The 21,039-nt window shown below is 39.7% G+C and overlaps 2 protein-coding genes across 6 annotated transcripts in view; one reads left to right on the top strand and one right to left on the bottom strand.

Moving 5' to 3' along the window:
• Positions 1-125: 125 nt before the first annotated feature.
• Positions 126-5,116, bottom strand: ankra2 (ankyrin repeat, family A (RFXANK-like), 2). The gene is made up of 8 exons (XM_085414331.1): positions 4,348-5,116; positions 4,095-4,253; positions 3,928-3,993; positions 2,751-2,848; positions 2,515-2,640; positions 2,357-2,423; positions 2,143-2,223; positions 126-1,205 (listed from the first exon to the last, which is right to left on the bottom strand). The coding sequence occupies exons 1-8, from the start codon at positions 4,646-4,648 to the stop codon at positions 1,150-1,152; spliced, it is 954 nt and encodes a 317-aa protein (XP_085270457.1). The 5' UTR covers positions 4,649-5,116; the 3' UTR covers positions 126-1,149.
• Positions 5,117-9,997: 4,881 nt separating this feature from the next.
• The window catches only part of arhgef28a (Rho guanine nucleotide exchange factor (GEF) 28a), a 53,431-nt gene continuing 42,389 nt past the window's right edge, over positions 9,998-21,039 (top strand). For 4 of the 5 annotated variants that reach the window (XM_085414330.1, XM_085414328.1, XM_085414329.1 and 1 more), the window contains exons 1-2: positions 9,998-10,235; positions 12,626-12,680. In XM_085414330.1, the coding sequence (XP_085270456.1) occupies positions 12,648-12,680 (33 nt within the window). In that variant the 5' untranslated portion in view covers positions 9,998-10,235; positions 12,626-12,647. The remainder of the gene's footprint in view (positions 10,236-12,625; positions 12,681-21,039) is intronic. The other variant, XM_085414327.1, reaches the window with a different exon arrangement.

Below are 21,039 nucleotides of genomic sequence, written 5' to 3'. Positions count from 1 at the left end.
TACAGAAAACAAGCACCTCAAGTTATTGTTGCAAACAGTGGATCTACAAGCTTCTGAACATGGGGTGTTCTGTTTTTCACAAGACTCCACAAAGTCCTGTTAAAACCTATTTTCACGACTGTACCTTTCATTTGTAATGAGTATGTTTTTATTTTTCCCCCATTACATTTTATTTGCTTGTTTTTTTTCAGAGCATTATGGCCACTGAAGCATGAAACTCAAATTTTCTAGTGCTTTTCAGGGTAAAATTGTTCAACACAGGCTTTTCTTCCCATCTTATGAACAATATAAAAAGAAAAGCTTCACAGAATCACAGAATGTGATGCTGTTGGTTGTACTTTCAAAAGTTTGACATTTAAGTTAAACTGCTTAACTTCATTGACTCTTGCACATCAGATAAATATCTATAATAAACAGTATTACTATTTTCATACAAACAGCACCACAGCATTTTTGTGTGAGGTCTTTTAAAATTCACAACACATCTGAACATTTTGTATCACTACACAAAGAAACAAACTGACATAACAGTTTAAATTATTAAAATAAATAAATTCAATACATGAAACACAAAGATCTTCAGTAAACGGACCACAAACAGCTTGACAGAGTCATAAAATCTCGTGCCTCAGAAATATCCCGAGTTCAGAGAGTGCGAACGTGAAAATATTACAATAAAATAATGTAATAGAAGATAATAGGTTAGTCTTAGAACACAAAGATGGGCAAAAGGTATTAAATTACAACAACGTAAAAAGTAAGCTCTTTGCAACTTTAGAGCAAAGTCAATTCCAGTCTGCACTGCTCATTTGGCAACATACTACAGGTGGAGGGGAGTGCGTGGTGGGCTGTACTGAAGAACTCAGCATGCTCTTTGACAACCAGTCAGTGTATAGTGATTGGATATGCAACTCCACAGTCAATGTTGAAAAAAGGAAGAAAGTGCAGAGCTTAACAGCTTTTAAGAGGGTTAAAACTGATGTTTCACACACCACAAACCTTCACTTGCATCATGAATAATATGAAGCTTATGAAATATCTCTTAAGGGAACAAAATACTCCTGCAGGCTGACAGACTGGCCATGCTACATGATTATCCAGTGCACAGCAGCATCTCTTCAGTATTTGTTCTCCCTCAAGTGCAGCAGTTCACTCTCTGATCCCCATCAATAACTTTAGCAAGTGTGCCTCCATCACCTGTTGAACTAAACAGAGAAACATACACTGAGGTCATTTAACTGAACTGTGGGCTTTGTGGAAACAAATCCTGATTACTGCGATAGTTTATAAGCATTAAAAGTGAAAATTAAGAACAATATTCACATTTCCATGTGACCATTCTTCACTCTGAGAAAGGAGAAAGTGTGGATCTGGCAGGAAAAGGCGACTTTGTGTTTATCTTAGCAGACTTTTACTTTTTTGGAAACAGCAGCACTGTCAACAAATTCTTATCGACTCAAATCAAGTTTTACAGGACAAACGCCAGGACAATTACTAATTTTAAACTTTGGCAGCAGGACAAAATCTAATTTTTTTTTTGGTAAGTTCATGCCATGACCGAATGATTCATTATAGGAAAAAAAAGAAATCTCAAATCTAATTTCGCTGTCCTCAACCCATAAGGTGTCAGATTTTTACAGAGGGAATATGCCTGTATATATTTCAAGCATCCCCCTCAGAAAAAATCCACCACAAACTATGTGGCAGATATGGAACAACAGCGCTGTGCTGACCAGTTCCAGCACATGCGGTGAATGGAAGATGGCCTCCTCCACTACATCCATGGATCTTCTCTGTGGTCTTCCTCTTTTCCTCCTGCCTGGCTGCTCTATATTAAACATCCTTTGTTCAATTGATCCACTACCTCCCCTCTGCATGTCCAAACCCTACTCTCTCTAAAGATATTAGCTGAACAGGTAAAATGAAATGAAGTCATAACAGTGCCTGGTTGTTTATTCCTTTAAAGAAACACACACACTCTCTCTCATTTTTTATAAATAAAAGTATAGTTCTGGGGTTTGTGCAGCAAACTCTAAAGTTAATACATATTAGAATACAGTCAGGGTTACTCCAGAGACAACTTGATTACTGAGACTGTTCCAGCATGTTTCTCAGCTGTGTTTTGCTCTTTTTCTCACATACCATTTCGGTGGCCCATGGCTACAGCCATGTCCATTGCATTGAAACCCGAATCTGACTCTATGGTAGGATCAGCACCGCTCTCTGAAAGACATGCAAACATACAAAATTTCAATCACTGTACATCATTTTCTGTTAGAACTCAACACAACTGCTTTGCTTACCCTTTAACAAATATGAACACAGATGTTCCTGCAAGTCAAAGATTTCTGCTCACCTAACAAGATTTCAACACAGCGCACATGGTTGCCATGGACAGCGTACAGCAGAGGGGCTCCTCCATTCTAAAAACCCACAGAGATAATAACATTTAATACCAAGATCACAAACTGAGCGGAGGCGCTACTTTAAACTAACTTTTTTATAATAACATACCCAGTCATATTCATTGACATCGACTCCACAGTCAATGAGCATCTTCACAATATCTGTGTATCCCTTACTGCAAGCCAAGGACAATGCACTCTCTCTCCCTTTGGCTAGGAGGTTAGGGTCAGCACCCTACAGCGAAAAGTGTCACAGGATGACAAACAGACAGTAAGTGAAGAAGTCTTGCTCAGATATAATAAACATATAAACAGAATAAAAAGTTTTCAATGAATATTCCGTACATTTTGGAGCAGAAACTCCACCACAGCGATTTGTCCGTGTGCAGCTGCCCACATCAGCGGGGTGAAGCCCTCCTCATCTTGGAGATTGATTACAGTCTCTGTTAAAATAAATATGGAAAATAAAACATAACACTGTATTTAATCTCCATCTACTGGTCTAATTACATTTTTAAACTTTATATTTTGCATACACAAGTAATTATCAAGATTCAATATCTGCTGGTAAACTGATGAAGAACTGTTGTTTTTCTCTTTTATGTGAAGGTGAATTCAATGTCTGAGAAAGAAGGATTTAAAAATTCTAAAAAAGCAGAATCTTTAAACATTTACAGTTAAAAAAAAAAATACACGCTTATCCAACAGCAATGAAAAATAGAATTAGTCTCTTTTGGAGATTTGGAAGAAAAAGGTCGAGTTTCTATTTGCTATAACCTACTAATATCTACTTTTAAAGTCTCAGCAGCGAACAAGTTAAATGCCCCGAGAAGCAGCAGATAACAGGACATATATGAAACAAACTGGAATGAGGCTTGTCTAAAGGCATAAATATAAATAAAGCATCTTCAATACAAGTAGCTGATGTGGACTTATAACTTCTGTTAAACCTAAACATGTTTAAATGAAAAAGGAATCATTCTTCACTTTTCATGGGAATACCCAAACATTCATAAAATCTGGAAAGATGTCATCAACTGTCTGTCAGAGGTGTTCAACTTCTACATCCCTCTAAATGTTAAACTGTGCCTGCTGGGAATTTACCCAGTGGGCTTCTGACAAACACAAAAGCACTATGCTGGAAGAGTATGGATGCTCCTTCTATGAAACATGGGATAAAGGAACTTTCAGAATGTATCAGTCTGGAAAGAATAACATTGTTAAAGGAAAATGGAAGAAGTTTGTTCATATGGTTGGTTCATATACAGTTCACACCTCTGCGAACTAAACATTATAGAAGATTGAAAGTAGACCTAGTCTGTAAAAATGTGGAATCATTTATATTAATTTATGTTTCTATTTTAAAGTGTTGAACTTCATTGGTATATAATTTATGCATGCTTAACGGTGCATGTATGACAGTGATGTTTTTGGTTGTTACCGTGGTGCAATTTTTCATTTAACTAATTTTGGATGGCTTGCACTCCATGACAACAAAAACTGTAATCCTTTGACAGCCTACCTTGTTCAATCCTGCTGGCCAAAAACACCATCTCCCCTTGGGCTGCCAGCTGATGAATAGATAAAGCTGAAAGGAAACAAATGCATGTGTAACAATTACATTTTAACAATTCCGCTCACATAAAAACAACGAAAGAAACTGAAGTTGAAAGAAATGATGGTACTTACAGTGCACCAAAAGAGGTGTGGAAGACACCTCATTGCCTCGATGTTTATTGGTGAGAGTGGTGGACTGTTTGATCGGCGAGAAATGTTTGGTGGTGGATGGTGTGTAAACATGACGCACTTGTATACCCGGGGAAGGTGAGGTTTGGATGTTGCACTCGGCTGACAGAAGTAAAACACGTTTATTAGTATCGTGTATTCGACACAATCACAAGTTAATCTAAGACGAAGAAACAGGGTTTTGCTTTTTTCTTACCTTTAAACAAAACGGAAGCCACCTCCAGATCAGAGTTCACCTGATCCTGGATGTTCTTACTGTCCTCCTCATTGAGCGACTTTACAAATCTTGAGCAAACATTCATGTCGAAGCGGTTGGGTAAGATGAATTTGATGCCCATAGCGACATTTTGGGTGTTTGTGTCGTCTGGGCTTGCACCCACCGACTGCTCAGTCTTTATGGCACTCAAGTCAGGCATTACACAGATCCCCTCCATGTCCTCGGAGACCAGAGGGCACTCTGCGGTCCCATCTGACGCTGACACCATAACGTTGTCCATCCCCGGATCACTCACTGAGCTTTCACACTGAGGTTAAACGGTGTACTATGCACGCTTGAAACACGGAGGAAATTTATGCTAAAAATCGATGGAAATCAGCACTCTGCGTCAGAGTCATTTTCATTTATCCTCGCCTGCGTACTAAAGGGACACAGAAAAGCCTTGCAAACAACAGCGTGTGAAACATATTAACTAGCAAACAACAGATGGTGGTTAACCAGTACTTAGCATGCTAGCTACTGTTAATGTAACCTTCGGCCCGGTACGCTGTGTATGGAGAACGGATTGCTAACCTTCATACAAATTAACCGTAACTATCAAGAAAGAAATATTTATTTTATAAAATCAATTAATCTAAGTCCATAAGCATTTTTAGACATTTTTTCTAGATAAATTCCATGCAAGCGTCGCTCTTTTGTCGGTGTTTTGATAGATTTGCACATGCGCAATTGGACGTCTTTTAAACGTCGGTGCATCATCTTTTAAACTCCCCCTAGTAAGTTCCGACCGGAAACTACATCACACAAACAAAATACCAAAGCTGTTATTTAATGGTAGGCCATTTAATCGACGGTCTGTTACAGTTTGAAGCAAAGTTACCATAGTTTTGTATCTTCTATTTATTTTTTCTTTTTATTTCATTTAAAAATTTTTTTTAACTCAGTTTAGTTTTAGTTAGTTTACAGAGTGAATTTTCTTATTTTCCTTTTTAATGTTTGAATTTATGTTGAATGTTTGAGTTTATTTAACAAACTATCATATATTAAAAGTGAGGATATTTCCTCTATATTTTTGTTTTATTTGGTTTTATTTGGTTTTCCAAGTTCACAAAATCATTTAGTGAAGTCTGAAAAAAAAAGGTTATTTATCTAATGCTTCAAATATATTCACCGTCTATCCTGTTCACTCAAACAAAATATCCAGTGTACAGCAGGTTTCTGGGCAGAAATGCCATCTTGATCCTAGAGGTCAGAGGAGAATGGCCAGATTGCTTTGAGCTGTAGACAACAGCCACTCAAACAACCACTTGTTAGAACAAATGTATGCAGAAAAACATACATTGAACACAAACACTGAAGCAGATGGTCACAAGACCACAATTGGCACTGCTCCTATCAGCTAAGACCAGGAATCAAAGGCTGCAGTTGTCACAGCCTGTGGATTATAGAGACTGGACGTAGAGAAAAGGACCCACATGCACTCGTGTGGAGGTAGCCAGAATAAAACAAAAAGTGAGCCCCTTTTCTGTTCACAAAAGAGCAAAGTGGCCATAATCCAAAAAGTGAAACATAAATCCAAAAAGGGGAAACTGAAAACTACAGTATAACCACTAGGAAACACACTCATGCTGAAAACCACTAGGGGCAAGAGAGACAGGAACAGAAACACATGGTCTGACACAGGACAATGGGGGGCACTCACTGTATATGTGCAGAAGGGCAGTTAAGGGAAGCGGAGACAGCTACTTTACACTTTAAAGTCACTAGGAGGTGCAAGCTAGAGCAAGTACACCAAGAATACATGAAACATACATGAATACCTGAAATATAAACATTAAACAAACCAGGAATCAGAACAGAATATTCAAATAAACACTAGAAAGTCCAAAAACTCTGAACCACTGGGTCAAATCCCCCAATACCATGACAACAATTTGCACAGGCTCATCAAAATTGAACAACAGAAAATTGAAAAAGTGCTGCCTCATCTGATGAGTCTCGATGTCATTCTGTGAATTTTGGAGGGTAGGGTCAGAATTTGGCATAAAAGAGTATGGATCGCATTCATCCTGCCTTGGAGCAACGGTTCAGGCTGCTGATGGTGATGGAGTAATGGTGTCGGGGGATATTTTCTTGGCACACTTGAGCATCATTTAAACACCACAGCCTACCTGAGTATTGTTGCTGAACATCTCAGCCCATTTATAAAGACAGTGTAACCCATCTGCTGATGCCTGCTGCCATCAGAATAACACGCAAAATCCCAAAACTCAGATCATCTCAAATTTGGTCTTTAAATACACCACTGAGTTCACTGTACTCAGACGGCTTCCACAGTCAGCACCTCTTAGCACACAGTACAGCACCTTTGGGATGTGTTGAAATGGAAGATTGGTGTCGTGTTACAAATTCTGTGAGAGAAAACAAATACAGTTATTTGAATTATTGCCTTTGAAACCCCTGGATGATTTTTTGAAATGCTTTACATATTTAAGAAATCAGAGGAGGATTTGGAGATTGAAGTTATGATTCAAAATCTGTTTTTATTGGACTGTAACTGAAATGTCTTTTCAGCTGGGGAAAAAAAGGCTTAATTGAAACAGTGCGATGGCAGCTGCGCTGGGACAGAAACTCTTCTTGTTTTGTTGTTTTAATTGTTTTAGGAAAGTGCTTTTGTATCTCAAATATTAGCGCCTTTGTTTCCTGTTGTTTTGAAGTAAAAAAGTGATGGCGATGCTTCTCCCGAGGCCTTTTTGTGCTGTTGTTTTTGTTTTTTCAAGCTTCTAATGAGGAGGTCAAGGGTCCTGGGATGTCCATGAAGCTGCTCCAACAACACCAGGGGGTCTTGATGGAAAAAAAAACCCCTTCCAGGTCAGTTGCACTGAGGAAGCTGTGCCTTGTTAAATGTGACTCAGTGAACCTCAGTGTGTCTTTTTGTGTACCGCTCTTGCCATCTACAGGAAACAGGAATTGCATGCAGAAAATACAGCAGATTACTGCACCTTAACTACTTTGGAATTTAGTGTATGACATTACCGAGGATGCAAGTGGAATGTGGTATGGAAAAGCCTCCTGCACAAGTGTTGTTTATTTTAGTCACTTCTTGGTTACACCAGCAGATGGCACCATAGTCTTATGAATTCTGAAATCGGAGCTTGAACTTGAGGGAGGCTTTGTTCTTCTTTCAAGCTTTCTATAATCCTTTGATCACCCAATTAAGCAAGACAGCACTTTTTGGTGGACAGGGTGAAATTAACTGATATTGCCAACTGTGTGAAAGCTGGACCATCGTTTTAGTTCATCTGCTCCTCATTATTAGTTAGTGGGGGAACAGGGTTTATGAGTGACCAGGGAGCAGGAATTGTGGGAAAGTTGTCTTCTTTTTGTGTTTCTTATTAATGTAAAATGTCAGGATAAATTGCCCTCCTCTGTGTGCAACTAAGATGAGAATCCAGCTGAAAATGAAAGAGGTCTTTTTCCCCCCGAGCCAGTTAAAAAGTAAGTATAGAGTCCCACACAAATTAAGCACTATTTTGAGACAGCTCTGTCCTTCTGCTATCAGTGTGCAATTAACTCCACTTGAGTTCATTTTCATAAAAAAGAAAAAATAACTCCTAAAGTAGATTGTGCAAAAATCACCAATCAGCTTACATATTAAATGTGAGTTATGCTTGATACACCTGATGTCACTACATAAAACAGCTGTACAGCCACGTTTATTGAGTCAATAGTTCATGCTAAAATACTAAAAAGAAGAAGAATCATCTCAAAGTCCAGAAAGGCCCTTTCATTTGTACTTTTCCCTCATGCACCTGCCGATGTAAAAAGTCTTGAATAATCAGGCCTCATGTTATCGTAAAGACCTCAAAGTAGCACATCACCTCTGTAGAGCACTCAGCCTGTGAGCTTACTTGTGGTTTTAGAGTATTTAAAAGAAGAATGGGAGGCAGAGCCTTCAGCTTTCAGGCCCCTCTTCTGTGGAACCAGCTCCCAGTTTGGATTTGGGAGACAGGCACATCTCTACTTTTAAGATTTGGCATAAAACTTTCCTTTTTGATAAAGCATATAGTTAGGGCTGGACCAGGTGACCCTAAACCCTCCCTTAGTAATGCTGCAATAGATCTAGCTTACTTGGGTTTCCCACAATGCACTGAGTATTTCTTCTTTATTCACCTTTTTTCACTGTCAGTATGTTTATACATCACTTTGCATTGAGCCTAGTTTTGCTCGAGTTTTCTTCCTGGTTTCTTCCTTGGCAACAGTGGAAAGGAGGTTTTCCTTCCCATTGTTGCCAAGTGCTTACTTATAGGAGGTCATCTGATTGCTGAAGTTTCCTCTCTATTATTGTAGGATCTTTACCTTACAATATAAATGGGGTTTGTGGTTGTGATTTGGCACTACATAAATGAAATTAAACTGAACTGAACTGAAAGCTAGCCTTGATTGATGAGGATATATCAGTATATAAGATTTGTTTCAGCTGATATTGGCCATGTTGTCTGAAGTTGGCTATTGGCAACAACATGGAATTTATCAGTGTAAGGTCATGACCATTCATACATCCAGTCTAGCTTATAATATTAATAATACATTAGAATTCTGTGAAACACACTTATCGTGTGTGTATTTATACTATATTTATTACCATGTTAGCTAATGCCAAAAGTAGCCACACACCAAAGTGCTAAAATACTCAGTGAGAGACTGTATTACAAATACAAAGTAAAAGTACAACAAAAAAATGTAGTTAATGTATCCAAAACAGTTGTCAGTAAATTTCTGGACTTTACTGTAACAGCCTGCCTGGTATTTAAAAGATCCATTATCCCTACCAAGGACGTACACTCTACAACTATCCAACTCAAGAAGAAGTTCAAAGAATAGTGATGTGGCATGTTGATGTTGTATTAATGTGTAAGGTGCATTTTAACATTGGGGCTGATAAAGTGGAGCAATTTTTTTCTAAGGTTAATAATAATTAAAGTGTGGAAGAAGTGTAGTAGAATAAAAATGTGCTTTAATCACTTTGCATTCTTTCCAGTTATTATTAATCTCTAGCTCTCTTCCATCTGTCTCCCTCCCCTTACCCCCAGCAGGTAGCAGCAGATGGCTGTCCTTCCCTGAGCCTAATTCTGGATGAGGTTTCTTCCAATTAAAAGGGAGTTTTTCCTTCTCACTGTTGCCAAGTGCTTGCTTGAACAAGGTCATCTGATGGTTGGGGCTTTGTATTACTGTAGGGTCTTTACCTTACAATATAAAGTCCCTTGAGGCGACTATTGTGTGAGAAAATGTAACTGAACTGAAGTGAATTGAACTGACTTTGTACTTATAGTCTTTTCACCGCTGCTGCTGTGGTTTCTTTGTACTCGATCACAGTGACATCACTCAGGCTGATCTCTGATTGGAGAAAATTAAAATGATGAACACTAAACACAGGAGCTCAGTTAAAGGAAATGTCAAATGAAGCATTAAATGTCATTATGAGTTCCCTATGCTGGGGACGTTACATTTATAGAGACGGAATTAAGCACATGTCGCCACGTTTGGCCCTGCCTCCCGGAGAGGTTTCACTCATGCTGCCCGGTCCTTGAAGGGGTGGACCAAAAAAAAAAAAAAAAAAGGACAGGCAGCAAAGGAAAAGGAAAAACATTGGCGACACCTGCAGACTCCTAACCTGCTCTCTCTCGGAGCAAAAACATGGAAACCTGAAAGAAGCGGAAAGAAACAACTCATTCGGAATAAAAGGTGCATTAATAAAGTATGTTTATTCGTCACAACTACTACGCGGAGCAGAAGCGAGCGGCTCAAACACTTTCCAAATAGACTCCCGGAGCGAGAAAGCGGAGGGAGGGAGGAAAGCGCAGCAGGTAATGGGAAGCTGATTCATCCTCACTCGGAAAAGTTCCGTTTCACGCAGATTTTCATTAAAACTTAAAGGAAGGAGCAGTGTGCAGACAGCGAAACTGTTTTCATGTACTTTTTAATTTTTGTATATATATATTTTTTACTTGTTAATTGTTCACGTGAGGCGTGGATGGAGTGAAATGCTGGTGCGTTCACAGGTAAAAGGCAAAACGCGCGTTTTCCCCTGTCTATGTCGTCTATTCAAACCCGCTGTTGTGATCCCGGAGAGAGATAAATGATTCGTTTACTGACTGTATTTGACTGTTAAGTGCAGGGGTTTCGCTTCCTACTGACAGTAGCAGTGGAGATCATTTATTGTTCATAGGAGTGCTCACAATGTGTGCGGTCCCCCGTTTTCACTTCTTTGTGTGGCTGCTCCATGCATTAGTGTGAAAGCGAGGTGGTTTTCCTCTAAGTAATACCTTACATTCTGAGTCCGATAACTCTAATTTACGGAGACGCTCATAAGTCGCCATACATCATTCATGAATTTGTGAGCTCTTTTATTAAGTTTAAATACGTCATGTTGAAAATTGTGGAGTTATGCAGTTGTCATTCACTGTGTGCATAAAAATGCTTTCGACAGCCTGTTTTTGCAGCTTGCCATGTGAACGGAAATTAAATAGTTTAACCGTGCGTCATCTGAAAAAGGGCTGATGAAGACAGGGTTTACATACTCCCATCTATGTATGTCAAAATGCTTTCCAAATGCTTTTTGACAGCGTGCGGTTATGTGTAATCTTTTTTCTGTTTTCTCACGCTCTGTTCTGGCGTGCCTGGCCACGACTCATATCAGGTTTCTCCTTCATACTGAATAGTCAGACTGAGGACAATGAATGACACTAATGCTTTGCATAGTATTAGAAAAAAATAGACAATAAACGTTGGGTTTAAAGTTAATCCGTAGATGGTGGTGTGCCTTACTTTGGTTTCCTGGTCATCCAATCTTTGTTTTCACCTGCAGTCTATTCAAAAGTTGTTTTTGAGCTCGTGAAGCTCAGGTGAGGTCTTCCTTCTGTGTTTGGACGTGAATCTTGTTTTGAACTTTCTATAAAGGGAAGATGAGCAGAACAATCGCATTTGTGGGCATTTTAAAAAAAATCTGTAATAGGATAGATTAACCATCATTAGTTGTACATCACAGTAGTGTAATCCTATAGATATAAGTAAAAAAACTTATTTCACCCATTGATGTGCAAATCGATTTATAATTTCTATGTAGTCTTTTTTTCTTTTTGATATCCTGTCTTTCTCCATTAAATTTAAACTACCATCAGAATTAGATCCTGCTCTATTCTTAAAAATTTAGCTAGAAATTAAAATAATAATTTCCACCACTGTAAATGAATTGACCTGCCCACCTTTCCTTTACGTACTTTTATATGGAAGAAGTGGCATAATCAAAAAATATTCAACAATCATTAAAATATGTGTATTGAAATCAAAGCCGAGAAGAGTATTCAGTTAATAAATTAATAAACATGAAAGCATGATTCCTGATTTTGGTTGGTTAAAAAAAACCAACAACACAATTTTAACCATAATTTCTTTAAAAGTGTGAAAACTTGCATACTGGTAGATTTTTTTTTAAAGGTTCATCTTTTAAAAGCAGGAAGTACTTAATCTACCCAAAACTATAGCTGTTTTTTCATTATGGTTACCATAAAAAAAAATCCTCGATATTTTAGCCAGGACATTCACGTGGCTTACTTTCTACAATTAAATGAAAATTTTCCTAAAATAAAATCATGGCTACAGTTTATTCATGCAAGGGAGCCATTTATGGGTTACGATTACATTAACATTCGGCTCATTTAATGGAACTTTTGCCTGTTTGGGACATGCAAAAAGTCTGCAGAGCCACAAGGCCTGCTGGATGTGCCCCAGCTGATGCAGATGAGTGTCTAGACAAAGAGCAGCCTGCAGACCTGCTGTGCAGCTTTGAAGTCATGCACTATTCACAGCTGAGACTGAAGTCACAGTGGATCAGGTGTGTGCTGATGATACAGTTACCCTTTCTACCACTGCTGTATCCTGTCTGAAGGCTATTGTTTTTCCATTCATGCAGGCAGCGAACTAAGCCCTATAAGAGTCTTCATCTTACTCACCTCAGGAAATGTTTTGAAACGTGGCACACAAAAATAGCAAGCGATCTCTTGGTCCTGACTTTGGGAGACAGTGGGGCTAAGAGGAGGGTCAGATCTTGGAGGTTAAAGTTTCACGCCAAACAATAACATAAGTGCAATAAATTTGGTGCAACATTCAATGCTTCAGTTGTAGCATGGCTATAGGTTACATTAGGCGGTGCTGTTATTAACCCGATGTCATAGTAACACCTCTGTTTTGTCTCCAGGTCTTTGGTGGATGGAGAGAAAATGGACGTGAACCAGAGGGAGCTGCCTTTATTTGTAAGTGACTACCTCCTTAGCTTGTGTGTGTCTGAGGTGTTTGCATAATGCAGGGTTGTCAAACTTATTCTGCATGATGGTCCACAGTTTCCATTACTGTCAAAGACACATTTAATTCCAATTCATAGAAGAAGAACAAGAAGTGCAATTTGAACAGCAGGTGTTTATTTTTTACATGCTTATTCTGAATTCTATTCTATATGGAAAAGTTGCTGTAGAAACTCGGGCTGATTGGGACCCACACCCAGTTTCACACCTTGGCTCAGGCGATTAGAGGATCATCAGGGGGTCCTTTTGTCCCTCTGTGGGGGGTCACTCCCACTAGGTTTATATCTGGGACTCTCCACCATTTGACCTTAGAACTGAAGAAGCTTCTCGGATGAGAGGTGAAACGTCTTCAAGTAACTTAAAGAAGTCCAGATGCTTTTCTTTGCAAGCTCCTTTGACTACGATGACCTGGATGACTGAGAACCTTCACAGACATGCTGTAGTAAATCAAAGAAATTGTCATTGGTCATTGCCCAGACTCTCTTGCAACTGCAAAACTGAAAGTCTTCATTAATATACAGAAAAGGTTTTATTTATTTTTCTGTGGACCCATTGTAAAAACAGAAATTTCTACAGGCGATAGTAAAAATTAAAAACAGAAGATTTTCTGTTCAAGTTTATCTATTAATTACTCTGGTGTAATATGAACAACAATGGCAATGTGGGGTGGGGTGTGTGTGGGTGTGTGGGTGGGTGGGTGGGGGGGGGGGTATCTTTATCAGTAAGAAAAGCTGTGAACCTTAAGAAAACACAGTTGAAAGTGCAAAATCTATGCCCTCTTTCATATACTCCAAAGCCATCAAGTGGCCCAGATTGAGGTCTTTGCCAGGCTGATACTGACCCCAAAGCCTTATGTTTCAGGCATGATTTTTTTTTTACCTCAGCAGAAGTGTTTCCCTCCAGCTATCCTCCTCCTCTCTCAGTCCTGACTCTCTCTGTGTGCACTGGTTGACTAGTGAGCCTTGTGTCGCAGGTGAAACCCAACCCAGCAGGGTTTCAGTCCCTGGGGAAGCCAGGCTCTATGCCGCCCACCACATGACAAGGGCTTCTGAAAGCATGGCTCCCATAGTGAACATGGGACTAAGAATAATAGAGTATTCTTGGCTCTTTAAAAACTACTGGTTACACAAGTTTAAAAAAAAAAAGAAAAGTGGATTTTCTTTTCTAAAATTGTCAAATTGTTGTCTTTTCAACTTTTTTTGTTTTAACTTTTGGACGTTTTAGTTTTGTTTCGCCATCTCTTTCTCTCTTTTCCTCTTTCACTCTCTCTCTGCCTATTCTCCTGTAAATGTGGAAGCCTGGGTGGGCCAGTCACTGAAGCGTTGCCAGATTTCTGGTAAGCGGAGTGTCTGCTTGTTTTGCTGTGTCACCAGTTTGAGAGAGGGATGGTGATGGGGGTGGGGGTCGCTTCGAAATCGTTGCCTCCATTCGCTCACAGAATCTGATGGAGGGCCGGTCTCGAGGCCCAGACATGTGAATCATTATGGGCGCTAGAACTTACACATACTAAGAGGAAGTGGTGTCTCCACCCTCAGAGGACACAGCTGAACAGGAGCAACTCTCAGGACTGAATGAGATCCAGATTTCAATGCTGGGCTTTGTGTAGACAAGCTGTGGCACACTGCTGTGATATAAAGACTACTATTGTAGCATGCCTAGTAAAGTTTTATGGCGCACCTCCACGCACGCAACACAGTGTCATGCCCATAGCAAATACTGATGAACGAGATCAATGGAGAAGTGGCTGCCATGAGTTGGATGGAAAAAGCGTTGGGAGTTCCTGTGTGGAAGGAGATTTTATTGAGCTGTAGTTTAGCTTCAGGTTCATGCGAAAGTCATTTTGTTTGTCCAGGTGCATGATTGAATCAAACTTATGCCCCTGAAAGAAGAATGTGTGGCCATGTTGGTGAAATGGAAAGTGCAATTTTACCACAACAGAGGCTGAACTAACTGCATTTCCAGTTGTAGCAACACCAGCAGCTTGCTTCTTTCTTGGTTTGCCACCACATTCGTTCATGCTTAAGGATCTGAAACTATTAATGAGGCTTAAATGTGATAAACTAGACAGCAGATTTAAAAAAAACCCCAAAATTCTGCTGTTACTGCTATTATATAGAAATCTGCCTGACATATTTGTGTTCTGGAGGGGTAAATAGTAATTTTAACATTTTTTGTACATTATTTTATATTTTTCAGGTCATTTTAGTTGATCTAAATCTGTGGATTGCCAAATAAGGTGGTAAATAGGGTAACCATAACAACTGCTTAACATCAGGATGCTAGCAGTGCTGTTGTGAGCAAGTCAGCATAAATATTCAATATTCCGGCCAACTCAATATGCCGGCCAATAGTTTTTGGCTTTCAGAAATGAAACATAAATAAATTTCCCTAACATTTATTATGTGAAGTTATTTATTTACACATTTATGCTGTGTCTGACTCTGCTTGGATCACGTGGTTGTTATGTTTGTGGTCTTCCAAACATATGTGGTTCCAACAAGGAAGTTGCAAAGTGCCTCTGCTGGACAAACTATGCAATGTTAACATTCATAACATAGCTGAAGGGTGTTTTCACCTGGTTCCCTTTGTATTTTAAACTTGAATTTACTGGCTATTATAAATGCAGATACCAATTGATTGGCAAATAGCTAATATTGACAGATGATAATAAGAATAACCCAGGTTGATCCTGATACAATTATGGTACATTTTGTTGAAAAACAATTCTTTAAAATTGGCTCCATTTTTGTAATCTGGATTATTTTCTGTGAAAACGCTTTTGTATTGGCACATGTCAACATACCTGGCAGGACGATACATCTGTTATAGGCCAGTATCAGTTGTTAATATCTGTTACGTCCCTCTGCAGCTTTTAATCGTCTCAGTGTTTTCAGCTGGTGCTAATTGGCCACACCTAGTCAGGTGTGGATAAAAGCATACCTGAGGCAAGCTTTCCGGCAGTGCACTAGTCTTTGCCTTGGTGGCACCAGCCATTTTAGCCAACCTGGTTTTCCATTTTAGGATGAAACCTCTTCTCACCCACACTCTGTTATTCATCTCCTTTTTTTTTTATGTTGCGGCTTTTGAGCCGGGTCGTAACATAAGTGGGGGCTCGTCCGGGATATTTGGACATTTTAGTGGAGACTGAATGTCAGTTTGTTTTGCTTTTAAGTGGGTGAGTGATGGTGGTCACTGTAATTGTGCAAACTCCCTTTAGTTAGTGTGTTTCAGCTGGGTGGCTGTGCTGCCCTTCCATCGAAGCACTTGTTTGTTGTTTTGCTTTATTGTTTTAGTTTATTGTGTTTGGTGGCTATCCTGGGTGGGGGTACGCTTCAGAGTTTGGTAGGAGACTATATCTCTGGTCTGCTGCCTGCTCTCGAGTTCGCGTTTAAAGTTGCCTCGAGCCTGGTACACCACTGAAGACTAGGGTAGGAAAAGTAAGGGTTTTGTTGTTTTTAGTGTTTTAGGCTGGGAGTTGCACATAGTAAATCAGTGGCACCAAACTTGGTAGGAGGTTTGAGACCATTCTTGATTATGGTCTGTAGCTGAGGCAGGTAGGCTGTTTTTAAGTTGGCATTGTGTGCACACCCTGTGTGTGCATATGTCAGTGTGGATGGATGCTAATGAGATCCTTGTGAGGTGTTTTGTGCTGTGACCTTTAGTGTTGTGGGGAATATGGCTATTTTGTTGGATCACTTGTGAGTGTTGTTGGCCAGGTGATGGCAATAACACTGTGGGGTGCTGAGCCACCCTTGATGTGATCATTGTGTGGCCATAGCTCTCCATTTTGTGGTTGGTCACTAGTGTGCTTGATTTACTGAACTTTTTGGATTAAAGTAACTTGTTGTGGTATAGGGCCACTTGTATGTGACTGTTTGTGTGGTGGAGACAACAGATCACTTAGTTGTGATTATTTGTTGCTACTTTTGGTTTTGTGTTGTAGCAGATCAGGTAATCATTTTGGGTTTGTGACTGTTGTGCTCCTTTGTGTTGGTCACATGTTACTTTTTGTCTGTTCAGTGTGGCAACTTCAAATCCTCATGCCCATCCATGCTTAGAGATGCCAACTATAACGTGAACACTGTGCTTCTGTTAGCTTTAACTTTTATTCCAGGTTTGTGGGTCAAGGAACTGAAGGCTTCAGAGGGGCTTTTAATAAATTTAAGGGTCCTAGAGGAACCCTTTTAAGGGAGGAGGTGTTACGTCCCTCTGCAGCTTTTAATCGTCTCAGTGTTTTCAGCTGGTGCTAATTGGCCACACCTAGTCAGGTGTGGATAAAAGCATACCTGAGGCAAGCTTTCCGGCAGTGCACTAGTCTTTGCCTTGGTGGCACCAGCCATTTTAGCCAACCTGGTTTTCCATTTTAGGATGAAACCTCTTCTCACCCACACTCTGTTATTCATCTCCTTTTTTTTATGTTGCGGCTTTTGAGCCGGGTCGTAACAATATCAGCATATGCTCGCACATACACTTTATTAGAATAGAATAGCCTTTTGTCATTGTACAACAAAATTGTGGTTAAATATTTTTCGAGCAGAGGATGGTTTTGAGCCATCGACCTTTGGGTTATGGGCCCAGAACACTTCTACTGAGCCACTCTGCTTGGGACTCACAATCCCTAATTTAGGGATTAGGTCACTGGGGCTACAGTACGCTAGGTACACTTGGTCAACTGCTCATTAATCCAAAAAGCAACTCAGGACATGTAAACATGGTTAAGATGACCTGCTCGGTTTGAGCATCAGAACTGGGGAGGCAGGTGATCAGACTGGTTGTTTGGTTGTAACCCAGCGGCCCCCAACCCCCGGGCCACGAGAGTTAAGGCTCGGTTGTTAAACTTATGGTTTTCAGGGTTTTTTTTCAGTTTTTATCGTTATTTTTTTTTAATCGTTTTTATCGTTCCCTGGGTCTTTCCCCGTGTGTTATGAATACATCCTCCTTTTTTGGTACGGGTACTGATTTTATTTTGTTGTTTTTATTCGCGACACCTTAAAGGGCGGTCTGTGAAAATATTGTCGGACAAAAAAACGGTCCGTGGCCCAAAAAAGGTTGGGGACCGCTAGTTTAACCTACAACATGAAGAATTAAAGCTTTTCTGAAGGCAAAAGGGGTCCAACTTAATAGGAAGGTGTACTAAGTAAAGTGGCTGGTGAATGCATTGTTGGGCTCCACTTAAACCAGTACACATCTGCTTGCAAGGCTCTTTTTTTCCCCTTAACAGCAGCTTTTATCTCAGCGCAGTACTGCCACATTTTGACAAATGAAGATAGATTGGGTGTCCCCTTATTACAATGTTTGTTAGATTGCGAGTGTGGTTTGTGTAGTGTAATGGTGGTTTCCTTTAAACTATAGCAGGTATGTGTGTGTGTGTAATGGTTTATGGGTTTTTTTCCCCTTTAAGTGCTGTGATGATTGTGTTTGCTTTTCACATGTCAAACCAACAGAAAGACTCACGTTTCCAAATATTTATTGATGCGGAACAAGAAAGTTGTCCATAAAGGATAAAACAACATTACTTCACCAAATAGACACGCTCTCCTATTACAGCTGCTTTCTCAGATGTCGTAATTATTCATTTCAGTACTTCTTGAGAATATTATGTAACAGCTAGTCTACTGACAGGACTTTTCTTTGAGATGAATGGTTGTGGCACTGCACCAGCCCCTTTTGACATGTAGACTAGTTATTAGTATCCCATTTGCACAGCAGATTAAATCAGAGGTATGTGTCTCAGCTGAGCATGAGAAAAGGCCTTCAGCACTAGCTGGTTGTCACTCTCAAGACTCTGGAGTTTATGTTAGTTCAGATGTGAACAGCCCATAGTGTCGCTATGGTAGTGTGTGACGTACTGTCACATACTTGTGGTTGGACAATTGTTTTGCTTAATGTAATGCCTTTGTGTGTGAACGTTCATGAGCATATCATCTTAGAGCATGTGGAAGTAAGTGGAACGGTGGCCTCTGTTGTTCTTTGATCAAATTAAATAGGCTATGAGGGTTTATAGTGACTCTATGATTATAGCAGACTCCATTGCACAGTGCAGTTTTTCTTAATGATACCAAATGTTATTTGTATTGGTTATTAAACTGAAATAACTATGCTTGAGAGCTGACATCAGTAGGTCTTTGCACTGAGGGGAGCTAACTGTTATTGGAGCTGTTTTTGTTTTTGCGGTGGCACTGATCTTACTCCCCTGACGTCACCCGTGTGATACACTCAGGAGATCATGGCAAAGAGCTGTAGAGCTGACAACTACAGGTTTCCTGGAGACCGGGCAGCAGATTTGATGTTGTTTTTCCTCCCACCCCCCACACTGAATGGACAATAACATGCGGAGGTTAGAAGACCATCTCTCTGGTGTATCATTTAGTGTTTTAATTTGTGTTTAGTGTTAGTGTTTTAATAAAAATAAACATTAAAAACAAAGCAGCCCAGTTGTTATGTCACACAACAGCAAAAGCACCTTGTGGATTCATAGCAGGCATATATGAAAAACCTTGTATTCATAACTAAATATACTCCCCGACCTTCAACCTTGCCACGTGGAAGGCATGAAGTAAAAAACCACAAGGTGTTGAATATTTCATTGTTACTGGATCAGGTTGTGTCATGACGGTGCCCTGGAAAAAAGGCCATAGATCACATCGGTGTGTTGTCATATCGCAACCCCAGCCAACCTCTGTTCTAATCTCCAAGACTCAGGAGGTACAGATTTGTCTGATCAAATTTTGCCCCTCTTAAAGTAATATTGTCTGAGGCTATGGGACAATGTTGAGACAATTGAGTGGAAACTATATCCTCTGTGCAGGATTCAAAATGCAATCAAACAATATTGTGTGATGTGTCTTTTATAGACATTTACAAAGGAATACAGTATAAAAAATACAGAAAACTGCACATAGCATTAATATCTAAATAAATTCTATTATATTTTTTTTGTAAATGTACTTTTATGAATGACTCTTCATGTGGAGTTAGACTTACAGGAAATAACGAAGGCTACACAAGCAGCAGGATGAAATCTTATCTTCTGTTATGCGGAAAAACAATCAGAGATAAGTGTGCACTAAGTGGTACTGCAGCTAACCGCTGAAAACGGAGAAACTGCAGCTTGAGTCAGACCTGTTTATCACTTTCAAATAGCAGCCTCGCAAACAACAGGAAGATAGCAACTCTTGAAACCCCCAAGGGTTTCCAAAGAACAGGGGTAAAGGTTAGAAATTTGACTGGAACCAGATTTTAAGTGCAGTTGAAATGATTATAGACTTTTTGTTTTGTTTTGTTTTTGTTTCCATGGGAAAGATTGACCTATACTCGCATGTATAATATAGGTCAAAACATGTTTGAAGACATAAGTTGTCCTGAGAAAAAAATTCCTTGAAAGTGAAATCACTGCAGGCACTTCCAATCCATTAGAAAGTGACATGTTTTAGATAAGAGTATTGCACACAATGTATCTGGAACGTCAGAGTCCGGACAAACTGTTTGCCGACTCTCTTATGGATGAACATAATACCAAGTAGATGAATTCCAGTGTTGAGCTATCTATACTGGCACGAGGACAGTGTTTACAGAGGACAGTTGTCCTTCCAGCATATTCCTGATTCGATGTCATTGTGTTTTCTTTGCAATGTATGAGCTGGAATGCAAGAAAACCTTGGTGGTTTTTGCTGGTGTTTGTGTACAAACAGAATAAGTCAGTGCCGTCATGTTTCCTGCTGATATCCATAAAAGATGGTAAAGTTATGACAGTCGTATAGTCGGATAATGCAGGAAAAAAGGCTAGAGTGGGTTAAAAAGTAGAATCTCTTCATAGGATAGATTGTGAGAACATAAGAGCCCCTGTTTTCTTCCTGGGAAAACACAACAGGAGGGTTAAGTACAAGGAGTGCAGTAAAAGTTGTGAAACTAAATCGCCCATTTTTTGCCTTTTTAAGTTCGGGTTTCTTACAGTATAGGTCACACTTAGTGGCTCGGTCACACTAGATTTAAAATAGGATGGCCTGTTTTTACATTTTGCATCCTAGGAACAACTGGTGGTTTCCCAGTAATTGCATAAACTTTTTTTATGTTTGGTGGTATTATTGTAGGGTCTGCCTTACAATATGAAGCGGCTTGAGGCGACTGTTGTTGTGATTTGGCGCTATATAAATCAAATTGAATTGAATTGACAGATTGTAAGTAGTTGCAGTGATCATTTGGTCACCAAGAAGTTGAATGATAAGCCACAGGTTGCCTGGTGGGAGGCAACTTGTCTCCAAACAGTCACAGTCTGACTTGGACTGACTACAACCACACTGTGACAGATTGG

This window comes from Rhamphochromis longiceps, linkage group LG7 (genome assembly GCF_057381845.1).
Source record: "Rhamphochromis longiceps isolate RC_006_pf linkage group LG7, R_longiceps_female_GT1.1, whole genome shotgun sequence".
Taxonomy (NCBI): Eukaryota; Metazoa; Chordata; class Actinopteri; order Cichliformes; family Cichlidae; genus Rhamphochromis; species Rhamphochromis longiceps.
Note: the sequence above shows the minus strand (reverse complement) of the source record. Positions and strands in the feature narration are given on the sequence as shown.